The sequence below is a fragment of the Manihot esculenta genome, chromosome 1 (genome assembly GCF_001659605.2).
Source record: "Manihot esculenta cultivar AM560-2 chromosome 1, M.esculenta_v8, whole genome shotgun sequence".
Lineage (NCBI taxonomy): Eukaryota > Viridiplantae > Streptophyta > Magnoliopsida > Malpighiales > Euphorbiaceae > Manihot > Manihot esculenta.
In genome coordinates, this window is record NC_035161.2 from 32,729,725 (window position 1) to 32,753,509 (window position 23,785).

Genomic DNA, 23,785 nt, shown 5'->3' on the forward strand with positions numbered 1-23,785 from the left:
GTATTATACCGAGAGCGTTGTTGGGAACACCTTACACATTAAGGCATCTGACAGGGTTTGCAACTCCATGAAGGTCTTATAGTTCATGACATGCTCTCTCGGGTTACCAGCTCCGTTATAGGCCGCCATCGGCGGCATCATAAACTTCTTGGGAACGGTCTCCTGCTGCACTATCTTTGAGAAGGGAGAAGAAGTGGGCAAGGAGGTTTGGCTCTGATCTTTCTTACCTAGCTCGACTAAGAGCTGCTCTTTCAACCTTTTCAGCTTTTGGTTCATTTTCTCGTCTTCCGGGCTGGATCTTTTGCCCAAGCTGTATTCCTCCTCCTCTGTTTCAGTTCCTGTTTCCCTGGTTGTTCCGGCAGAATAGTTGTCCGCCTCCTCATTTTCTATCAACTCTCTTGCCCTTCTCCCATGGATTCGGGCCTCCGGTTCTTCCTCTTCCCCGGCATCGTGGCTGTTAGTTTGGAGGCGGTCAGAGGTAGGTCGGGGTTCATTGGTTCTGGGTTCCTCCACTACTGGGAGTGCATTTACTGGGGTGCTAAGGCCCCTCTGTTGCATTATCTGCCCCAACCAGTGAGCAGTAGTCTGTAGCTGGAGAGCCATGGTTTGAATGTCCTGGTTAGACAGAATCATGGTGGGGGTATTCTCTGCCAAGCTTGGCGAGGGATTAAGAGGAATAGGCGTTTGGTTATTCAACGTTGTAGGGCTAGAAAAGGAGAACTGCTGCCCATCTTGGGCAGAGCTCAGGTCATTTGGAATGTTAAGGTTACTTTCTTGGTGGTTTGCCATCGTGGATCTCAGTGGGTTTTGAAAGTGAAAACTCCGGTGATGAAAAGATCTCCTTCGTTTCCCACAGACGGCGCCAATTGATGATCTGAGATCCAATAGAATAGGGTTTTACAAGGGTTTTGGTATTGAAAAATAAAACCTATCTTTCTGGGGAGGGGGTTCCCCTTTTATCCATTTCGCTATGCTTGCTGGTGACGTGTAAAGGCCTCTCCATGATTGGGACACGTGTCTCTGACATACAGATTCGGGCGTACGAGGGTATCAGCCGCCTGCTCCATGCGTAACGGCCTCTGATTCTCCTCGTGCGTACGCTCGAGCGGATCTGTTAGGCTGTCTGAGTATGGCTCTGGATACTGGGCTGGGCTGAGAGTCGGGCCGGACGCTGAGCCTGAGAGGAGAGGGCCTGCTGGTCGCGGACTGGGCCGATCTGAGTGAAGAAGCTTGGTTGAGCCCGGCCTTGAAGGTTGAATGAGCCAGGCTTGATCTGCATATCGGGTGCGTGGGCCTCTACGTTATGGGCCTTTGGCTGTGGTAAAGTCCCTGATCCGGGGTGAAGAAATCCAGCGATCATAACGTCCATTCATTTTAATGAAATAGTTTTCTTTTAGAAAGTCAGAAAAACATGCAAACTAACACCAGCCAAATAAGGTGTAGCGTAAATATCAATAAATAATTATAATAAAATTTATATAAAATTCACCAAAATTAATAATTACAATAAAATTATACACAGATTGTATTTAATATTTTTCCCTTAGCGAGGGAGCTTATAGGGAAGTTAGAGAGGGCCTAGCTAGGTGCGTCACACCTGAAGGAGTTGAGAGGGGTCAAAGTATATTCCTAAGTCTCCCTACTTCTCCACTTTTTAAGGGGCCCAAAAGGCCATACCATGTGAGAAAAACCACACTCTCTTCCTTCGTCCTTCTCTCTCTCTCTGCGTCTCGTTCACCAACTCTTGTCGATCATCATCGTACAGGGAAGACAAAAGGACAATCAAGGTACGATTCACAATCTCTCTGTTTCTCTACAAGCTTTGATTCTTTACACTGCCTTTCAAGTATTACTGCTTTACTTTTAGTTTTTTCGCTTGATCTTTATGTTACTCATGATCATGTTTCTTGATTTTGTTTGTTTTACCTCCCCCCTTTCTTCGCGGATGATTAATTCAATTGAAATAGGTCGGTTTCCCCTTCTCAGTCTCTTCTTGATCGTGTCAAATTTCATTCTTGATGTGTTTCTTTTTTGTTGATTTCTCGGAAATGGTTGGGAAAATATGGGAATTTTAATAATGCTGGTAAAATCATAGTATGATTTACTAGGAGTTGAGTCGCTAGATGTAGTGTACAAGTAGCGATCAGACTTTGTCGGTTGAATGCTTTCTTTAGTTACTGTGAGTTTTAAGTCTCAAATGCTGTTGGTTTCCTCTTTTTCTTTCTTTCGTTTCATTTTTTTATTTTTTCCATTTCAAGTCTTCAAAGTTATAAGAACTTTTATAATACAACGCATGCTTCTCAGTTGGAAAAGAGATTAGTCGAAATTGTTGAGGCTTATTCTGTTTCGTTCACTTTTCTTGGAAAAATATTATTCTTCAAGTATACTAGGCTGATTTAGAAAAAGTAGTACTGCGACATTCACATGAAATTATTTAACAAAGAGTTTCACTTCCAATTTAGGGTTAGCAGTTTTAGAAAAACTGGTACTAGGAATTGATTAAAAAAATGAAAGTATTATGACTTAATTGAATTGTTATAAAGTATCTGCAGCTAATGTAGCGAATCCTCATAAATTCATGTGAAAATAGGAGATTTTTACTGACATTTTCGTACTGCTGTAAGGTGCAACACTTTAATTTGAATGAAGTTCTAAAATCATATTTGTTATTTTGATCATATTTTTTTGTTTTCTATCAATTTGTTGGATGGTCTTGATAATCCCTGCTTTCTCTTCTCTCAAAAACATGTTAGGGATTTTATTATTTGCATTTTGTAATCAGTAGTTCTCATAGATGAGTTTTTGCTACAGCTAGTAACTGGATTTTGTTTTGGAGTTAAATGGATCGAGGAAAGAAACCTGTCTCGTACTTTGAAAACAGAAATAACAAGATTTACATGGACCTCAAAGATATCATTAGGGAGAATACCCTTCGTTACCTTCCTGCTAAATCTCTCCGTCGATGCACCAGTGTTTGTCGGGACTGGAAGCTTTATATCTCAACTCCTTTCTTTGCTCACAACCAGTCGAATTCTTTCCAAGATTTGTCTGGCTTCTTTTGTCAATCTCATTTATCCCTGCCATCATTTCTTTCCCTTGAACCAGTGGCATATGGGGTTCCAGACCCATCGTTGAAGTTTTTGCCTGAGCCAGTTGATATCAGGTGTGCTTCCAATGGACTTCTCTGCTGCCAAGGTCGGACTGAATACAAAGCCTATTACATCTGCAGTCCTGTTACCCAGCAATGGAAGAAACTTCCTAAACCTGATGCCAACCATGGTTCTGAACCTGCTCTTGTGCTCGTCTTTGAGCCTTCATTGCTGAACTTTGTGGCTGACTACAAGCTGATTTGTGCATTTCAATCTGATCTGGATGGATTAGAATTTGATATTTATTCCTCTGCTGAAGGATGTTGGAGAACTTCTGGAGAGATTTGCTTTGGCAATCGGCAGATTGTTCCTTGCACGGGTGTTTATGTTGATGGCATTGTTTATTGGCAGGGAAGGAGTGCGATTATTGCTTTTGATCTAACAAGTGAGCGCTCAACTCTTCTCTATTCCTATTCATATGGTTCTTTGGGCAAGGTGAATGGGAAGCTGTGTTCTGCTTCCATACACGGTTCAAAATTAACTATAGCAGAGCTGTCAAATGCCTATGCAAACACAATGCAAATGCATAGCAAAACAAAGGCATGGTCTGTGAAAAATGTAACTTTAGACAATTCAGTGTTTGCTGGGCCAACTGATCAGGAAAATGTGTTGTGTATCAAAGGTGAAATTGTGGTGATACGTTTGGGGAGAACACTCTTTTCCTACAACATGAAGACTACTGATATCAAACAATTGGCAACTGAAGCTGATTATCATCCGAGAATGATTCCCTATGTGAATAGCCTTGTTGAGGTATAGTTTAGTCTCCTTTAGTAAAAAGTTCGACATTGGGCGCTCATAGGGTTTGGTATTTGGTTTGGAACTTCTCACTCTTACATACATTCATCAGAACTTTTTCTCGAGTGTTAATGACTTATTACTTTAGTATATCTTCTTACAGGCTTGATCCTTCCAGTTCCAATGCCGATAGTACTGTGCGCCGAGTGGTTTTATCTATACATATATATACACGAACATCTATGTTCATGGTCCATATTTGTGCATTTTTAGCATCTTGCAGATTTTGTACTTTACCAAACAAGGCGAATTGAACTCATTCATTTTACCCCTCAACTTTATTTTTATACTATTTATTCATTTAACTTATAAATTTTTAAATAATTTACTCATTTAACTTATAAATTTTAAATAATTTAACAATTAAATATAAATTATAATAATAACTTATTAAGAAAATAAAAAATTAATTTGAAATTATGGTTGATTATACTCTAAATTTTTTTGTATATGATCTAAATTTTTATAAAATGGTAAAATTATTTTCAATAAAAAAATTACCTGTTTAAATATAAAATTTTGATATATTGTTAATGAAATTTAAAATACAATCATTAATATGTCTTTTTTTAGAAATAACCAATAACATCTTTAATTATATATTTTATTGTGATAATTTCATAACTCGGGAGTTTAATAGATTTTAATTATAATTTAGATATTTAATAAATTAATACTAAACAGTAGATAATGTAAATATGCATTCCGTAATAATTAATTCTAATAAGAGGCATATTATTAATTTTATATTCTTAGATATAATGTAGATAAATAGATGAGCTTTTTTTAATCAATATTTTAAAGCCCTTGCTAAAAAGTTTTTTAAAAAGTCAATTTTAAATATGAAAAATATATAAATGTCTAAAATTTTTTATATGTAACCGGTATATAACACTCTAATAATAATTTTTACTCTCACAATTTTAACTTTATTTTATTTACTCTTTTAACTTTTAAATAGTGAAATAACTTAATTTTTAAAACTTGCATATAATATTCATGCACTACTTATATCATAGAGACTAAATTGTTTAATAATTAAAAGTTGAAAGGGTGATATATATAATTTTTTTCACTTTGTAAAGAATCCAAAAGTCACTCAGTTTTTCAAAGAAGGAATGGCCGAAGTAAATATAAGAATTATACTCCTCTGAATAACTTATAGACACATATTTTGGTGTGGGCCAGGAAAAATGATAAGAAAATTAGATGGCCTCCTAAACTCAACCCTAAGAAAGCGGGAAAGCGAGATAAGATTAAGTACTGCCATTTTTATGAAGACTATGAACATACAACGAATGAATGCCGGTAGCTGAAAAATGAGATCGAGAGATTGATAAGAAATGGCACACTCCGAAAGTTCATCTAAAAGAGTAGAAAAGATAGAAGGCCCGAGTCTGAGGTAACAATTTCTGAAACCACCCGTGACAGTGAACCTATGGAGTTATTCATGTAATTGTAGGAGTAACGAGTGTTAATAGGGGTGGTAATAAGGAGAATATCATAGATATTTAGCTCTTGAGTCAAACTCTGAGTTTTGAAATTGGTCAAGTCAGACGACTTAGTCTTTTATTTTACCCTTAGAAAAATGTTTGTGATTTATGGAAATATTATAAAGTTAGGATGCATTCTTCAACCTTCTTTTTTTATAGAAAAATCAGAAACGTTGGATGGATGAAAGTTTAGAGATAAGAACAAAGACCACAAGGCAAGTTCCTCTAGGTCATCAGAGTGCTAGTCCCACTAAAAGACTGCAAGGCCATCCGGGCATTGGTCCCACATAACAAGACATCTCATACCATGCTCTAAGGCAACTTCAGCCAGACCATAATCTAGACGTTGGACCGTGAAAATATAAATAAATTTATAAAAGGTCACAAGGCCATCCGGGCATTGGTCCCACATAACAAGGCATCTCATGCCAGGCCATAAGGCAATTTCAGCCAGACCATAATCTGAACATTAGACCGTGGAAACCAAAACAAACTCATAAAAGGCCATAAGGCAATCGCCAGATCATCCAGGCATTGGACCCACTAAATAAAAGTTTTAACGCGAAAACCCACCAGAAGACCGGGTATTAGTCCCATTAAACTAAGGCCATAAGTCATAAATTCATCAGGCCAGAAGACCGGGTGTTAGTCTTGCTAAACCAAAGCCATAAGTCGAGAATCTGTTAGGCCAGAAAACTAGGCATTAGACTCACTAATTAAGGCATCTCATGCCAAACTATAAGGCAAGTTATACTAGACCGACTGACCGGGTGCAAGCCCCGCTTTATATAAAAATTCTGAGACATTTCATGCTAGGCCTCAAGGTGAAAATACTCTAGGCCGACTTGACCGAATGTTAGCCCTGCTTCATAATATATTTTTAAGGCATTTCATGCTAGACCTCAAAGTGAGAATACGCGAGGCCGATGACTGGGTGTTAGTCCCGCTTCACAAGATATTTCTAAGGCATTTCATGCCTAGGCCACAAGGCGGGAATATACCAGGCTAATCAGAAGCTCGCTAGGATTAAAAAAAAAAATGCACAGAAGTTTGTCAGGTTGGAAAAGGCCAAGGAGCTCACAAGGGTCATAGAATGCTCGAAAGCTCGTGAGGGCTAGAAAAATGCATAGAAGCCTTTCAGGGTTGGAAAAGGCCAAGGAGTTCGCACGAGCTAGAGAATGCTTGGAAACTCGTCAGGGCTGAAAAAATATACGAAAGTTCGTCAGGGCTGCAAAAGGTCAAGGAGCTCGCATGGGATAGAGAATGCTCGGAAGTGCGTCAGGGCTGGAAATGGCCAAGGAGCTCACAAGAGTAAGAGAACACCCAGAAGCTCGCTAGGGTTGGAAAATATACGAAAGTCCATTAGGATTGAAAAAGGCCAAGGAGCTCGTAAGGGTTATAAAAGGTTTGGAAGCCCGTTAGCGCTAGAAAATACCAAGGAACTCGCAAGGGCTAGAAAATGCCCGAAAGCTCATCAGGGCTGAAAATGCCCAAAAGATCCCCATTGCTGATTGGGGCTAGAGAAAATCTAAAAACTCGTCAAGGCATTACTGTATCACTCATATCACTTTTTGCTAGATAAGATCTAGGACCTGACTAGTCGGCTGGGCAAGTAAGAAGAAATTAAGGACACCATGCACTTAGCCCGGATAGAGGCTAACTTGGTTTGACAGACTAAACTAAGGTTGCACAGTCAGTATGTTTTACACTCTAGGACCGTGACACATTTCGCAACCAGACCACTAGGGAAGGCAAACCGATGTGAGTATGAAAGGCCAATATAAACAAGCCACGTGGCTCAGATTATGAAAACAACTGTCACCTTCGAATCTAAAGAATCAAAGACTAGTGGGGGACCTGTAATACCCGGCTAGACTCCGGTATCGGAATTCCTACCATCCGGTGGAATCTCGGATGTCGGAGACCTCTAGAAGGGTAGAATCATGTTTTTATGAAATGTTTTTATGTTTTTAATGAGTTTTAGCATAAAAAGTCCTTGGAGGAAAACCCAGGTTCGGCTGCCGAAAGTCAAGTTCGGCTGCCGAAAGTCAAGTTCGGCCGCCGAACATGCATGCGTTTCGGAGGCACGTTAGGCCCCCGAAAGCATGAGTTAGGGAAGTTCAGGTTCGGCCGCCGAAAGTCAAGTTCGGCCGCCGAACATTGCATGGATGCGGAGGCACATTCGGCCCCCGAACGTGGCCTGGCCAGCCACCTATAAAAGGGGCACTTAGCCGAAATGGGCGAGTTTTCTCCCATTTTCGGCCACAGCAAGCTTCCGACCTTCCCTTTGCAACTCTAGTGTTCTTCCTCCAAATCTCTTCCATTTTTCTTGAGTTTTAAACTCACATTGCAAGTTTTGAGCGTTTAAAGTAAGTTTTGGAGCTTTGGGAACTCAGGAGCTCATTTTTGTGGATCTCCAAGTTTAGGTCGTCTCCCTCTCGATCTTCAAGAGGTAAGAGCCGATCTTAAGCTCCTTATGTGTTTTAAATAAGTTTTATGCAAGATCTATGGGTAGAAATGCATGTTAGGTTATATGTTGAGTTATGGGTTAATATTGATGTTTTGAACAATGTGGCTTGTTTGAGTATGTTTGAAGTGTTGTAGTTGGGGTATTTGATGTTTTGAGGCCCCTAGGAACTTGTATGCATGATTTGGTTGAGATATATGCTTGATTTGAGGTTTTGGGAGGCAAGGGGTTCATGTGAACCAAGTTTCTGCCCTTCTGGCAGAAACCAGGTTCGGCCGCCGAAGGGAGTTTCGGCCGCCGAACCCCCTTTGTGGAGGCAGCATTCGGCTGCCGAAGTTGCCCCCGAAAAGAGACTTTCGTCTCTGTCTGGGACTTTCGGCCGCCGAAGGTGCCGCCGAAAGTGCCTGACTTTTGGATCTGTCCAGGACTTTCGGCCGCCGAAGGTGCCGCCGAAAGTGCCCTGTTCAGCTATTTCATGCATATCTCTATGTGATATTTTCAGGATGTTTTAGGGGGTTTTTGGGGAGTATATTAGAGTTGTAATTACGTATGTTTGGTCCCTCATTTAAGTCCACCTATGTAGGTTCGGACCCGAGGAACCGAGGACCCCAGCAGTGAGTTCAGCTGCTTCGGTATTGTCAGAGTCAGCCAGAGGTGAGTGGAACTAAAACTTAATCTTTTAAATTAAATGCTTTATCATGTTTCATGCATCATGATTATGCAATAGGATGATTGCATTAGTTTTCACGAATATGCCGCATTGCATAATTTATTGTTGTTGTGGGTGAATGTCGGATGACCCAGTTAGTCCATGACAGGAAGACCAGGCCCCATGCTACAGGCCTGGCACAGAGTAAGGAAGACCAGGCCCCAGTCTACAGGCCTGGCACAGAGTAAGGAAAGGTCAGGATCCCATCCTATGGTCTAGCGCGGTTATGGGACTTGAAGACCAGGAGCCAGAGGAGGCCCTGGGAAAATGGTAAGTAATGTATGTTCTTACAGGAAAGACCAGGACCCCATTCTACAGGCCTGGCACAGAGTTAACTTGGACTAATTGGTGACAAGTTCACCCAACCCTTATGTGAATTGTTTGTGTTATGATGCATTTCATAGAGCATAGTATTAATGTGTTTTAATAGTTCAGCTCACTGGGCTTTTAGCTCACCCCTCTCCCTTTACCCCCAGGCTTGCAGGTACAGTATAGTGCGGGAGTCCGGATAGAGTAAAGAAGTCATGCTTATGTAATAGCTAGCAATGGACATGATCAAATTGTAATGTAAAAGTACAGTATAGTTATGTAATGAGTTTTATGGATGTTAGTGTGTGCTTGACCATAGATTGTTGTATCCCCTTTAATACATGATCTTAGAGATTTTTATGATGTTTACGTAACCAACTCAGCATATGTTATGTCACCCATTGGGGACACTGATGAGATCCCACAGAGGGATCAATGTTATGTTAATGTTTATGCACAGGCTGAGTTTGGTTGATGTTCATGGAAAGAAAAGTTTTAATTTTTATGTATGTTGTTGATCATGTATGGGATTAAGCAGATTTTCAGGATGCATGTCGGGCTTGCTACGGGTCCAGGCGGCCTTAAGTCGACCCGGATCCTAGCGCCGGTAGCGGTCCGATTTTCGGGTCGTTACAGGACCTCTGATATTACACAACAATCGCCCAAAGTAGGTAGCGAGCTGTCATTATAAGATAGAGTAACGTGCCAAGGATCTGATAAATCAATACATGGTCCTATCTGTAGAAAGGAACGCCTAGACAACCATGGTGCTCGAAACTAAAAAAAGAAGAAGAAGAAGATCTGGGCACTTCAGATCGGCCTCCGGTTGGCTTAGTTCGTCAGGTCTCGCCCTCTCAGCTACAAAGTGAGACTCTATAAGGAAGTTACCGTTAATAGCTACAAAGCATACTCCCTTTATGCTTGCAATCACGGAATTCCTAATCAATTAACCGGCGAGATCCCTTACCAATGAGCCAGCCACATCATTATTGAATTTCCTTAAAATACTATAATTAACCTCACTTTCTTACAGTATAAAAATTAAGGATCACAGAAATAAAAAATACACAATTCACTTGTATAATTACTTTCAAGTTCTATACTCGCACTATTTTCAATTTATTGACTTGAGTATCGGAGTAACTGCCGCAAGCACACACCACCTCACATTTTTTTTTGCGGGTTTAGCCAATCACAATACAATTTTATTTTCTGACTGCATTACATATATATCATCCAAATTTATAAAATATAAATAAAATATCACATTTCATTTTACTGCATTTACTTGTTATTATAAATTATAAATTATACAATCTGGTTTATTATAACCTTGGAACCTTTGAGCTGCCAGGACGGCATATAAGAAGAGCCTCGTATATATGTTAAAACTTTTTCTTTTTCCCGTACGTTAGACATTCTCTCAATTTACTCACGAAACCATTTGCGAGGTTCAAATCTTGAATGAAGTCATATATAATAACTGGTTTTTAGCCATAGTGATTCTGGATTTCAATGATCAAATGATGTGAATTGCTTTTTGCTTGATCATGCTGCCCACCAGAATTATGCATCACAGAAATTATATATCAAATTATAATTAGATTTCTTTAGTCAAATGGTTGACTAGCACTTAACTGATTTAGTCCAACCGTAAATACATTTAGTTGAACAATGACAGTTACTAAATTCACTAGCTCTTTCCCTGCCTTTGGAGAAGTTATAATTAGGTCTAAAGCATAGATAAGATACTTGTTTATCGTTCATCAAATTCAGGCCATCAATATATATCAGCAAAGAAAATTAAGGATTCTCATTGATTTCCAAATCAGACAAAAAGCACAAGCGCAGCCTTGAAATAGTAAAAGGGGCAACAAACTCAAAACTATTCACGGGAAGCTAAGACAAGAGGTTGAGAAAAAGAGAGAGAAATTGTAAAAAAGAGAATCTTCCATGATTCCCTCCTTTGTAGAATGACAGGTATGCCTTCCGATTTCTAGAATGGCAATTTTACCATGCAAAAATTTTTCCTTCATTTTCCCAAACGTTCCTTTCTTCTCTCAGGTATCTGCTCCATTCCCTTTCTTCAATTCCATATGGAAAATGGTGAAGCACAAAAGCTGGTGTCGTTTTAGATACAGGAGAGATGCTTGGAGGAGAATGGGATACAAGAATACAACATAGAATTTGTCATTTGTTATTTGCTTTGATGTAAGTAGTTTGCTTCTGATATACAAATATTGTGATTTATTTAATTACAGGGATCCTCAAATCTTGAGACCAGCAGTTAGGGGAGAGGTGGAGTTTTCCGGCGGGTTCTTAAACCCATGTTTATCATCTTTTGGCTGGCCGGAATTACTTCATGAGATACAGAGAAAATGTCTTCATCCCCTGCCAGTCCTGCTGCGTCACCAGATTCTGGCTCCTCATCAAATTCTTCATCCTCATCGTCACGGCCTCCACCACCTCCAAACTCAAAATCTCCCGAGAAATCGCCACCTGCAACCGAGTCGCCACCTCCACGTTCATCTGAACATTCACCTCCACCACCGTCTCATCATAAAAGCAACAGCAGTGCTTCACCAACTCCCCAGCGACATAAATCATTGTCCCCCTCGCCATCACACAAATCATCATCATCAAAAGATTCATCTTCTTCAGAAGACAGTGGCATAAGTCATGATCAGTTAAAAATAGTAGTTGGAGTATCAGTTGGGATTGGATTATTGATTGCACTTCTGATCATCTGTGCAGCAGCTCTGTGCAGGAAGAAGAAGAAAAAGGATGAGCACGTGCAGTATTATGGAGAGTATCAAGGAGGTAACAGGCCATAGATGATTAACCTCAGCAACTAAGCTCTTCGTTTTTTTTCCAAGAAAAATGTCTTTTGTTGTTGCGTTTGATATTTGGAAAGGAAAATTGAAAATTTTCTGGTGCAATTCAGTGGAACTAAACTGGATGCTTCATTGATTCATTGCACAGGTAGTAAAAAATATTACCAGAGCTCAGTCCACCAAAACTGGCACAATGGCCCCCCACCACCAGTTGGATCACAGCATAATAATTTTGTGGCACAATCGTCACCAGGTAGTGGTTGGAATGGACCTCCACCACCTCCACAGATGATGACGAGCGGTGATATGAGCTCTAATTTCTCGGGTCCTTATCGTCCTCCCTTGCCTCCTCCGTCACCAGATATTGCTCTTGGGTTCAACAAAAGTACCTTCACATATGATGAGCTTGCAGCAGCTACAGGAGGATTTGCTCAGGCCAATTTATTAGGTCAGGGAGGATTTGGATATGTTCACAAGGGTATGTTGCCAAATGGAAAAGAGATTGCAGTTAAGAGCCTCAAGTCTGGTAGTGGACAGGGAGAGCGAGAATTCCAGGCTGAAGTTGATATCATCAGCCGAGTCCATCATCGGCATCTGGTGTCCCTTGTTGGATATTGTATTGCCGGAGGTCAGAGAATGTTGGTTTACGAATTTGTTCAAAATAATAACTTGGAACATCATCTCTATGGTAAGCTCCAAGTTTCAGCTGTCAGGAGTTGAAAACTTCCTACATTCCACTTGTTGGGCTTTCAATGACAGTTTGCAGGCAAGATAATCCAAATTCATGATCTCAATCTTCTGGTTGCAGGCAGGGGTCTTCCTGTGATGGACTGGTCAACAAGGCTCCGCATTGCATTAGGCTCTGCCAAAGGGCTCGCTTATCTCCATGAAGATTGTAATAATACATTAATTGAATTTCCTCTCTTATCATCTCATTCAAACGGTGGTTTCATTTCATATAATCACATTTCTTTGTTGAAAAATGTGTGCAGGTCATCCTCGAATTATTCATCGGGATATCAAAGCCGCTAATATTTTGCTTGACTCCAACTTTGAAGCCATGGTGATCACTCTAAAATTTCTGTAGTCTATACATGTTGCAGTATTCACCTTTTATTATTATTTTTTTTAACAAATGAATATATTAGACAAAATTCAATTGTGTATGGAAATCTATGTCATGCTGCTTTGCTTTCAGGTGGCTGATTTTGGATTGGCTAAGCTGTCTTCTGATAATAACACTCATGTCTCCACCCGTGTCATGGGTACATTTGGGTAATTTCTGATCCTTTATTATTATTATTAGAAGGGAATTAGCTGACATGAATTCACATTCTTAACATAAAATTCATGGATATAATGCAGGTATTTGGCTCCAGAGTACGCATCAAGTGGAAAGTTGACGGAGAAATCAGATGTTTTTTCATTTGGGGTCATGCTTTTGGAACTCATAACTGGAAAGAGACCTGTGGATCCTACAGATGCATTGGAAGATAGCTTAGTCGACTGGGTTTGTACTTTCCCTTTTCTTACTTAATTTTTCTCTACATTCACTATAACTTTTACAAGATCTCTCTTCCTTTGTTCTTTCTCTCCAACTTCCTAAAAATTTTGTAAAAAAATAAAGAATATATGCATTCATTGAACAGGCTCGACCACTTCTCAGTCGCTCATTGGAAGATGGCAACTATACTGAGTTGGTCGACTTGCGGTTGAACAACAACTTCAACCCTGACGAGATGAGGGGCATGGTTGCTTGTGCTGCTGCCAGCATTCGCCATTCTGCTAAAAAGCGCCCCAAAATGAGTCAGGTACTTCAATATTTTTTACCTAAAACCTACTACAAGTTTAGCTAAAATGAAAATTCATTCATTGATTTATAAACCGGGGTAATGGTTCTAACAAATTAATACTGTATATATGAAAACTAAACAGATAGTACGTGCCCTGGAAGGAGATGTTTCACTGGAGGACTTGAACGAGGGAGCGAGGCCTGGCCGCAGTTCTGCGTTAGGCGTTACAAATGTAACTGCAGAATCCGATGGCGATTCATATAATGCAGATATGAAGAAGTTCAGGCATATGGCATCGTCAAGCCAAGAATTTACAAGCGGTGAACTTGGGAATTCAAGCTCCGATTCCAGAGAGATGTCCCCTAGAGGACGCACCAACTATTAATTTTTAACCATTTATCAAACATTAGACAAAGCTACAGCATACAACATGTACATTTGCATAACTTTATTCATCACTTGTGTTTGTTCAAAAGGTTTAACTTAGAAAATGGAGATTGAAAAATTATAGGGGCCGTGGTGTGGATCTTTCAGTAATGGGATTGCATTTTTATTTTTGTTTTCTCTTTCCATCTTACCATGGATTTCAAGTTCTGGGGCGAATTTAGCTTATACTGTAGTGAATATGAGTTGTCTGTGTTATAATTATATATACAAGTGTAAATTACTACTATACTATGAACGTTAAGTTGTTATATCTTTTGGGATTTTTTTTTTCTTTTTCTTTTTCTTTGTAAACAATTTTCTTTTTGTACATCCTGTAAACATTTTCAATGAAACTTCTTCATTCTTCATCTCATTTTGTCCTGTTTATGACAAAGTTAATTAATTCTTGTTGCTTAAAAGTTATATGCAAATTCTTAACAAAAGTTAATTAAGTTTTTTTTTTTTTAATCTGTATAAAATAATGATAGACCTATCAAAATCAAACTCCATTTAGACGTATATATCATACTCGTGCAACGTGCAAACTGAAGGTCTATAAATATTGGGTAAAAATTTTTCCAGGTGTGCTTTTTAATTGCAACACATGAATAAAGGTAATTAAGAATAGAAATCGATCAGGTAGTCTTTAACTTTACTAAAATTAAAATAAAAGAAAAAAAGAGAAATAGTGGGGGTAAAAACACTACGTTTTGGTATATAACAATATGTTCATTCAACCTGCTGGAATGCAAGAACTTCTTGGTTGAGAAATATTCAAAAATCTCAACCTCATTAATAGCTGTAAGAATCATCCTTAAATAGAAACAACAAACAAGTAATAAATAGTAGATACACATTAGATTCAATATGTATCATTTTGTTTGCAGGAAAATAAATTGTTATGGGACAAAAAAATCAAGCCATTGATAGAATAAAGCTCAAACTCCGCACAAGAAAATAAGGATTGGATTTGAATTCACCTGACTTCCCAAAAAAACAGTCAATATTATCTGTTCAATCATATGTTTTGCTCATCAAGACGCCATTTGATTTGGGGCAACCCAATTGTTGGGCAAAACTTCCTTTTCCTTTACATCAAATCAAACAGCTTTAAATCAAGACAAATTCTATAGGGCTTCAGCAATGAGTTTTTCAGTAAGAGATGTTGAAAGTCCCATCACTGTGTCAGTACTCCCTACCTGCAAAATATCAAATTCATACTTTTGTTAGACGAAAGAAGAGAGGAATCAACCTCTTGCAAGTTAGAGAGGTCACTTCTGCAGGTGGGCTCTAATCGTGGAACCAAAGATGCCAATGGATGAGTAACTGGTAAAGTAAGAATTCAATCATGCTTTAATTTGAAATTTAGTTGATCTAGAACAAATCTCCATTGTGTCATTGACTAGCCAACAAAAAGTATGTAATAATACTTAATAGTAATTGTAACAAGACAAGAAATAATTGGGTAAAATAAGTGTGTTTATATGAAATTGAAAGCTGATAAAAATATGAGAATTACATATGATCCGTAATACCAAAATCAATGATCCATTTATATAAAAAAGAAATAAGACAAGTTTTACCTGTCTCAGCTTCTATTGGAGACATTACGATAATTTTAATAATATGGATCTTACCGTCAAAAACTATTTCAATTAAAACTCTATATTTCTGTACTTTCAAACGAATTAAAAGAAGATAACAAAACCTAACCTAGTGAATAGTAACCCAATGAACAGTAGGCTGCCACTTAATAACACTTTCTAATCAACATCAGAGGGCTGAAGTTCCACCAGAAATGCACCGGAAATGACCATGCAATCATCGGGGAATAAATCGGAGGTCAAACGGACGTCATACGTGCTCCCACGCGCCGTCGCATGAAATTGGGGCCAAAACTTAGATCGGCGCATGAGCACCACTCGTAGAAGCTCCTATCACTGTTTTCTGAGGAACGGCTGAAAATGATACTATGCCTCTCCTTGTGCCGACGGTGAGATGAAATGGATACTAAACTTGGTGACCAAACAATCAATTCCTCAACCCGAAAAACCCAAAAAAAAAATAGATATTCAAAATCAGCTCAAAGGCTGTGATACCATGTAACAAAACAAGGAGTAATTGGACAATTTCAGCGTGTCTTTTCGACGCTTTTCTATTGAAGTAAGTGTAGCAACTCCTATGAATCCCCTATCAATCAATTAGCCTATGATATGTAATCTCCTTTAATTATGTAAAGATTATATTCACACTCTAGCAGTAATAATGATATATATATATATATATATATATATACACATAAATTAAAAATATAAAAAAAAAGAGGAATGTGAAGATAATGCCCACTAAATTGGAACATAAGATTATATATAATGCCTGATCCAGAAAGAGAGAGCTTACCACTGCTTCAACAAAAGGTGAGGTCAGTGGGTGCTCTAGCATAAGACCCCCAGCCACCTTGAATGTAACTTCCTCCTCAATCTGAGAACGTCTCACCACCAACAAAGAAACTGGTTAAAGATGTTTGGCAAAGATAGTAGCTCCAATAGGCATCAATTAGGCGGTCAAGGATTTGAAAAATTTACCAGACTATCAATAACCTCATCTGGTATCTCATGGAAATAAACCTGCACCACAAGACCTATATTATTTTTCCAGCTCCATGTGTAATTCAGGTTCACCAACTTAGACAAATAAAAGATCAACATTACAATAAAATATAACTTTGTGAGAGTTGGAAATTAAACTTCATTGACATAAAACTAAACTTTCAAAATAGCTTTTTTAGACAAAGGAAAATAGCGCAGAACAAAATTGCTGATGGTTAAAATCTTCTTAAAATCTCATGATATTCCATTAAACAATCCTAATGTTACGAGGTAACAAGTCAAACAAATTTCTATTTCCAAATGGTGCAATCTAAAGTGTCTTACAAATGTGATTCAATAGGCTTAAGCCTAGTAACTATGGATCTTCATTTAGCCAGATTAAGGAAAAAGTTGAACAATGCAATTCTATAATTCCTTTCCCAAGGTTAAGACCTGATAATTTATTGGACTTAGCTGGGATGCCTAGCCTGAAAAACCAGGGGAAACTTTCTGACCAAGCCCTACCCAAGGTATGTGTTTGTGTGTGCGAGTCTGTGATATTAATTGAGAAGGTTGACTAGTGTTTTAATTACCAACCATGGCCCACCATTATCAGGGTAAGGTTGAGCCATCCAGGTTCTGGGATGTAAAGGTCCATGCTGACAGGATGTCTCACCAAATTATTGTACATAATGAGCTTTAGACATACTCCACGATTGGCAGGATAAAAAACTATTTAATTGTCCCAGTCCACTAAAATATATACATCAACTACCACTGCAACAGAAAGTACCTCTGCTGTCTCCCATGCCCCTTTTCTTGTTCCTGTAGTAAGGTTACTTACTAGTACGGATCCTATAACTGCTGCATGACCACCGGAATATCCTGCAAACAATAGCCATATTACCACTGAACCAGTAGGAGTCTTGTCAACAGCGGTGGAGGAGAAGAAAACTATTAACCAACCTTTGATGAAATTCCATGCTTCTTCCTTGCTGGTTGGCTTTTCTCTAATCATCCCTTTGTACAAGACCACCTCAAGATCCATGAGATTTAGCAGTAAGATATAATTTGAAATATTTTCCAATCTCAAATGAAGAGAAAATCAATGAAGCATGTGGTTACTATTATATATGACTTATGTTATATTGTAATATCTAAAGTGTTCTGTTTGGCCAGCTATATTAATTCTACATAGGGAATAACCTGGAAACTTGTATGTTTCTCTCATATCTTCCACAAGTGTAACAATTTATAAATACTATATTAAAGCATGCTATGTCTTCCTTTTCCATGAATTTTTCAAGATTTACACTGACCATGCAATGTTAAAAGGGGCCATGATCAATGATATAGAAGCAATCACAACAGACCATGTAAAGGAACAAAAGTAGATACATGAATCAGCGGCAAATGCCTCCCATTAAGATAGTCGTAGGCCTTGTTTAGATGATGGTTTTCCATGGTTATGTATTGTATTGTTCCATAGATAACCATGTTTGGAAAGATTGTGTTGTTTATTGTATTGTTTTTGGTGGTTAAATTTCATGGTTATAGAACCATGAAAACTCAGAGATTCTTTAACTACCAAATTGGTGGTTTTACATTATTATAAAAATTTTGTTTCTTCTTTTGCCCTTATATATTTAATATATGACCAATTTATCCTTACAACAATTATTTACTTTAACTAACCAAACCAACCTCTCTAACCTAATAATCACCCTTATTAATATATCATTTTGTGAATGTCATGTTATTATCAAAGATCTAATAATATTTAATATATTAAATATGATTTCAAAAAAAATTGGACAGCTCTTTGTAGAATGGAATAAATATAAAATGTGTATTAAATTATTAAAAGTGAGGAATCAATGATCAAATTGTATAAAAAAATGAATGAGGGTATTTAGGTAATTTAATTATTATATACTATACAATCAAACCAAACAAATAATGGTTATAGAACCATGATAAACTGTACAATCTTTGCAAATGTTGTACAGCTCAATGCATTATAAAACCATCCAATAGAAACAATACCATAGAAAACTATACATTAATGAAATCATGGGAAATCATTATCCAAACAGGGCCTTAGATGGTTAGTGCATAGATGAAGGGCAATGATTAGTAATGTTGTAACTACCTAATACCATTTCTAAGCTTCTTATTAAAATTACACAAAACAGTCAACTATAATCACAAGAGTATCAAGCTCTTTTAGCAATACTGGACAATAAATAATTAATATAAGAACTGTCAAATTTTAAGTATTTGCATACAAAAGTTCATTATTTAAGAGTATTATCAGAAATTCTTCATTTTCTTACCTACATAATTTAATTTTAATAGCCAGTCATTGGAATAAGTGAAGTTAGTCCTGAGCTTTCCACACTTTTTAATATTAAAGCTTTGAGTTTTAGCAACAGGTTTTGGATGTAAATGTTTAAGCCAAACAAGACAGAATTGGAATAAAACAATGGAATCAGGACAAACTGTGTCTGCTGTAATCAACAAGGTTGCACGAGCATTCTCTTCCAAATGACCCAAAGATTGGAGCCTTGTTATGATAGCATCTGCCTAGGAAAATGTATACATATATATATTAATAAACAAAGTTAAGAACTATGTCAACAAAGATAAATATTGTATCATAAAGTATTGTCTAATATAATTCTGTCCAAAATCAAGATACTTTTGGAGACGAAAAAGTATGAAGCAAGCTGAGTTCTGCCTTATTTAGTGTTTTTCATCTTACTAAGCATAGATCAATTGGTGAAGTCTACATATAGCAAGTTCAAAATGGGAAAGTTAAATTACTGACCACTTGATTATCTTTAGCCTAAGGGGCACATTTACATTGCCTGTTCAAGGCATTCGAGTACATTTCAGATATTTACAAGTAAGAAAACCTCATCAGGTAAAGAAGTCAAACCTTGGCATGAGCCAAAGCCATAACCAATTCCTCTGGCTTCTCTTTCCTTATGCTCTTCTCATCTATATCTGCAGTCTAATTTTTGTATCCATTAAACCTTATGCCTCATATCCTTGACAAGAATCTGAAATGGGAGTTGGTAACAAAGACTCATATTCTCTTACACACACATTCACACAATGGAATATGAGCTACTTAAGAATATACCATAATCGAGAACTCATATCCCATCTCAGCTAGAATTTGCCGCCGAGCCATGGATGATGAACCCAATATTATCTGTCAAAAAATTAAACCCAATTAAACTAGCAGCTAGAGAAAGATATTTTGCTATTTACAGGAAGAATGTGCTAGCGAACACAATGTCTGGATCATAGTTGTGTAATTCACCTCCCCCAGTGTATTGCCTACCAAAACAAAACCCAGTAATCTGGAGTTCCGGAACACTGTAGTTTGTTCCATTCACTAAAAAAGAGGTTCCAAGGGAGAACAGGAAATAGAAAGAAAAACAGATAAGAAAAGAAGCACCAGCAGGCAGCAGCTATGCACAACAAGAAGACGATAAACAAAGACTCTTTTTTTTTAATTGTTATTGGGATGAGGTGATGATAATATTTGACTGCTTAGAGGAGAGTTTCTAAGAAATATATATACTGATACTTACAATGTATTTTTTTTAATTAATTATTTAAAATATTAAAAAAAAGATAACAATGATAATGATATGATTTTTAATATTTGAATATGTGGTTGTTATGTCAAAAAATGTATCACATTAATTAACTACTCATATTAAATTAATATTAAACTTATAAGAAGTATTTTATATAAATTTAAGAACAAAAAGAATTGTGCCACAAAAAATAATAATCTGCATGGCGCCCACTATCTTAATTTGCACAACATCTTTAAAAAAATTGTGCCACAGAAATAATAATCTATATACTACTATCTATTCCTACATATCCTACTTTTAGCTAAGCAGCATATCATGTCTTCTTATCCATACCATGTACTGAGAGATACCATGTTCAAAGTAACTATGATTTGGAACCAATTGTTAGCGAACTTCAAAACTCCGTAATTTGTCAATTAAATTTTATAAGCACTAGCATAACAAAAGCACACACATTTCTTTCATTTTAATTAATTTATATAGAATTAAAAACAAGTGACAAAATGTATTTTGTAGTCTACATAACAAACCTTATATGAGGATTTGCACATATCCATCTCCCTCTCTTGCAAGCTACACTTTCTTAGGGATGCTACACGGACAATAGGAGCTGTTAACATAGTTGTCAAAGAAGCAAGACGCATCATGGCATGCAAGTATCCCAAGCAATAGATATGTGCAGTCACCTGAGGGATAAGAAATTAATATTTATAAAAATTTATAAAACACTGATGCAGATTCAAATTTGTATTTCATTCTTCAAGAGAGGGACAGAAGGATTCAAGCATCCAAAAACTATAAGTCACCAACAAAGAACCCGAAATAGTTGGAATCAGCTACTAATGGGATTAGCTCTTCATAATAGGTGACTTTAAGCCACTTAAGTTTTTGCCTTAAAATAAACAATGACAATTAATAAGTTGAAAATGACAATTTGTCCAACCAATGTGGTGGTTGACGATGGCAGTTGGTCCACCCAAATAGAGCTTGTTTGGCATTACTCAAACCTGCTTTCTGGAAAAGCACCAATTTAAAATACTGTTTGGGGAAAAAAAAGCAGATTAAAAAATTGTTTATCTATTTTGGAGTTCTTAAAAGATATATTTAAGGTGGTGTTTTTCTCAACATCAATTTTTCAAATATACCCTAAATGACATTTACACATGTCAGTTCTAATGGACAGGTTCTATGTGTTTAATTATACGGCCAAGGTCAACCCCTAAACATAAAATAAAGCACGCTAAATGAATAATTTCAATTTGAAAAGAAACACATTTTATGACAGAGCTAATAAAGCTAACTTGTGAACTCAACTAAGACTGGCGTCAAAAATAATAGTTTCAAAATCAGTTAATATTGCAAGAGATAGTTTCATAAGTACTGATACTTTTGGGATCCCATTTCATAACTTGGTGTAAACTAATCACCTAAGCCTGCAACCTTTGCTGCCTGGAACAAGAGACACCTTCAAGTTGGGTGAAATTAAGAGCATTTGATCTGATAGCAAGTGAACTTTCCATAAACCAAGGAAGATATCAGAGGGAACCCATCTCATGCAATGAAATTGCATTGGTATTTGGGGGATAATCAACCAATAACCAAATGAAAAAGCAAAACGAAAACTTGCGAAAACATATCCCATGTCCATAATTCACAGTTTTTCTTGAATCCACAAAAAACAAGAAATCCTACTGGAAACAAAAGGGTAAGTAATTCATGCAGAGTCTGCAAATGAAAAACGTAAATGGACTTAGTAGACGCGTTACTTCTTTAACTAGCAGGCTTCAACTATACATACATGAAGAACAAGAACTATCAAAATGCACGACTTCACAACACCAAGACGAGGCATTTCATCGAACAGTTAACGTGCAATAGCAGCTGTTTTTACTTACCAAACACAGTGGACGTTCGCTTCTCCTGCTCTTCACCAAGCAAAACAGAACATGAGCAAGAATATTATCATTACCTTGGCTTTGGAAAACGTCGTCGTTGCTGGGTAGAGAGCTTCTCATTTTTATGCGATCAAAACAAAGGAATTGTAATTAATTCTTCCAGATTCGTTATCATTAATTACTTTACTGTAATTCCCTTTTATTCCATTATTGCAATTATTATTGCCAAATATAGATTTATATCCTTATACTGTTTAGATTAATATATTTTAGATATTAAATTTATAAAAATTATAATAATTAATTATAAATTAATTACATATAATTCTAGTTCAAAAAATAATAATAATTACATATAATTAAAAATATGAAAAATAATTCACCAATTACTATTTAAATTTTATTAAATATATATTTACTCATCTGTATTTATTAAAATTAATTTATAAAATTAAAATTATAATTTAGTCTAAATTTATAAAAAATAATAATTAAATATAAATTATTCATATTATTAGTAATTTGTAAAAAAAATTAATATTTGATCATATATTTTGCTAATTGTATTTTAAATTTTGTTTATTGCATTTAAATTTTTATAAATTAATAAAATTTAATAAAAATAATTTTATTATTTTATAAAAATTTAAAATACTATTAATAAAATTTTAAATAATATTTTTAAATTTAATTTAATTATTCAATCAATAAAAATAAAGAATAAAAATTTAAAGTTTAACCAGAGTTTAATAAATATATTAATTCGATTCAATCGGTGTATTATTAAATATATATTATAATATTAATAATAATAATTTTAACACAACTATTGCTTTGTACATTTTATAAATAATTTTTAAAATAAATTTATTTAAATTTTAACATTCAAATTTTTTAAATAATAATTTTAAATTTTAAATAACAATACTTAATTTTATATAATTGAAAATTACTTTAAGTTAAATTTTTATAACAACTCATAGAAAATTAAATATTATTATATTAAAATTATATAATAAACTAACCAAAAAAATATGTATTTTTCATTTTATAAGAAAAAAATAAAAGAAATGTAATAGTTTAATTCAATTTCATAAAAAAAAAGGTCGCCATTTGATTTGGAAAACTTGATTCGAATCGGATTAATTAATTTTTCATTGATTAATAGTTCGATTCACACGGATTTATATAAGCTGCTTTAAATTAAGGGTTTCAATATTTTTATTTTTTATATATTAATAATTACATAATCAATTTTTCTTTAATGATTGTGATTTTTATAAATTTAAATATTTACATGACATTTTATTATTTTATTTATTAAAATTTACATAAGTAATAAAATGACAATTAAAAAATATAATCAGTTGTATTAAAATAATTATTATTGCATATAAAAATCAGTACAATTTTGATTTATTTTCATATATTATAAATATATCATTTTAATATATTTTATTTTACAAACATAAAAAAATAGTAACTACAGTGTAGCATTTAATACATAAAATATATAAAACATAAACTATTTCAAGATAAATATTTAAAATTGAATCCATCTTTAATTGAGTAGAACAACGTAAGCAAAATAATGATATCTGTATATAAATAAAATTCCTTCCTTTTTTTAATGTATTGAAATAAATATTTTATATTATAATTTTAAAATCTAAAATATATAAAATAAATAATGAAATGCATCGTTAA

General features: G+C 35.8%; 3 protein-coding genes across 7 annotated transcripts; 2 read left to right on the plus strand and 1 right to left on the minus strand.

Moving 5' to 3' along the window:
- Positions 1-1,522: 1,522 nt before the first annotated feature.
- Positions 1,523-4,152, plus strand: LOC110619334 (F-box protein At5g49610). Of its 2 annotated transcripts, XM_021762722.2 has the most exons (3): positions 1,523-1,787; positions 2,812-3,902; positions 4,051-4,152. In XM_021762722.2, exons 2-3 carry the CDS (start codon positions 2,841-2,843, stop codon positions 4,054-4,056), a joined length of 1,068 nt encoding a protein of 355 aa, XP_021618414.1. In that variant the 5' UTR covers positions 1,523-1,787; positions 2,812-2,840; the 3' UTR covers positions 4,057-4,152. The 2 variants fall into 2 exon arrangements, with proteins under 2 accessions (XP_021618414.1, XP_021618403.1); XM_021762711.2 differs by having other exon boundaries at positions 1,531-1,787; positions 2,812-4,152.
- Positions 4,153-10,766: 6,614 nt separating this feature from the next.
- Positions 10,767-14,222, plus strand: LOC110623568 (proline-rich receptor-like protein kinase PERK4). Of its 2 annotated transcripts, none has more exons than XM_021768565.2 (9): positions 10,767-10,905; positions 10,990-11,745; positions 11,908-12,447; positions 12,568-12,654; positions 12,752-12,822; positions 12,958-13,034; positions 13,125-13,269; positions 13,409-13,570; positions 13,695-14,222. In XM_021768565.2, the coding sequence occupies exons 2-9, from the start codon at positions 11,304-11,306 to the stop codon at positions 13,935-13,937; spliced, it is 1,767 nt and encodes a 588-aa protein (XP_021624257.1). In that variant the 5' UTR covers positions 10,767-10,905; positions 10,990-11,303; the 3' UTR covers positions 13,938-14,222. The 2 variants fall into 2 exon arrangements, with proteins under 2 accessions (XP_021624257.1, XP_043814127.1); XM_043958192.1 differs by having other exon boundaries at positions 11,187-11,745.
- A 591-nt stretch (positions 14,223-14,813) lies between these two features.
- On the minus strand, positions 14,814-22,223 carry LOC110617958 (7-methyl-GTP pyrophosphatase). 3 transcript variants are annotated; one of them, XR_002488451.2, is made up of 11 exons: positions 22,079-22,223; positions 20,714-20,869; positions 19,715-19,786; positions 19,508-19,582; positions 19,069-19,152; positions 17,533-17,602; positions 17,360-17,451; positions 16,564-16,605; positions 16,379-16,459; positions 15,692-16,022; positions 14,814-15,177 (listed from the first exon to the last, which is right to left on the minus strand). XR_002488451.2 is itself a non-coding variant. In XM_021760960.2 (10 exons), exons 1-10 carry the CDS (start codon positions 22,196-22,198, stop codon positions 15,106-15,108), a joined length of 864 nt encoding a protein of 287 aa, XP_021616652.1. In that variant the 5' UTR covers positions 22,199-22,223; the 3' UTR covers positions 14,814-15,105. The 3 variants fall into 3 exon arrangements, 2 of the variants coding, with proteins under 2 accessions (XP_021616652.1, XP_021616649.1); XM_021760960.2 differs by lacking the exon at positions 15,692-16,022; XM_021760957.2 differs by lacking the exon at positions 15,692-16,022 and having other exon boundaries at positions 17,360-17,602.
- Positions 22,224-23,785: the final 1,562 nt, after the last annotated feature.

What these genes read in the sequence shown, in the direction of transcription:
- LOC110617958 (XM_021760957.2), bottom strand. Translation starts at nt 22,198, where the DNA reads ATGAGAAGCTCTCTACCCAGCAACGACGACGTTTTCCAAAGCCAAGGT. An exon ending in TGTGCAAATCCTCATATAAG is followed by an intron (nt 19,787 to 20,713) that starts GTTTGTTATGTA and finishes ATTTTTTGACAG; the next exon opens with ATAATATTGGGTTCATCATC. An exon ending in TGGCTTTGGCTCATGCCAAG is followed by an intron (nt 19,153 to 19,507) that starts GTTTGACTTCTT and finishes ACATTTTCCTAG; the next exon opens with GCAGATGCTATCATAACAAG.
- LOC110619334 (XM_021762722.2), top strand. Translation starts at nt 2,841, where the DNA reads ATGGATCGAGGAAAGAAACCTGTCTCGTACTTTGAAAACAGAAATAAC.
- LOC110623568 (XM_021768565.2), top strand. Translation starts at nt 11,304, where the DNA reads ATGTCTTCATCCCCTGCCAGTCCTGCTGCGTCACCAGATTCTGGCTCC. An exon ending in TTATGGAGAGTATCAAGGAG is followed by an intron (nt 11,746 to 11,907) that starts GTAACAGGCCAT and finishes TTCATTGCACAG; the next exon opens with GTAGTAAAAAATATTACCAG. An exon ending in AAGATAGCTTAGTCGACTGG is followed by an intron (nt 13,270 to 13,408) that starts GTTTGTACTTTC and finishes TTCATTGAACAG; the next exon opens with GCTCGACCACTTCTCAGTCG.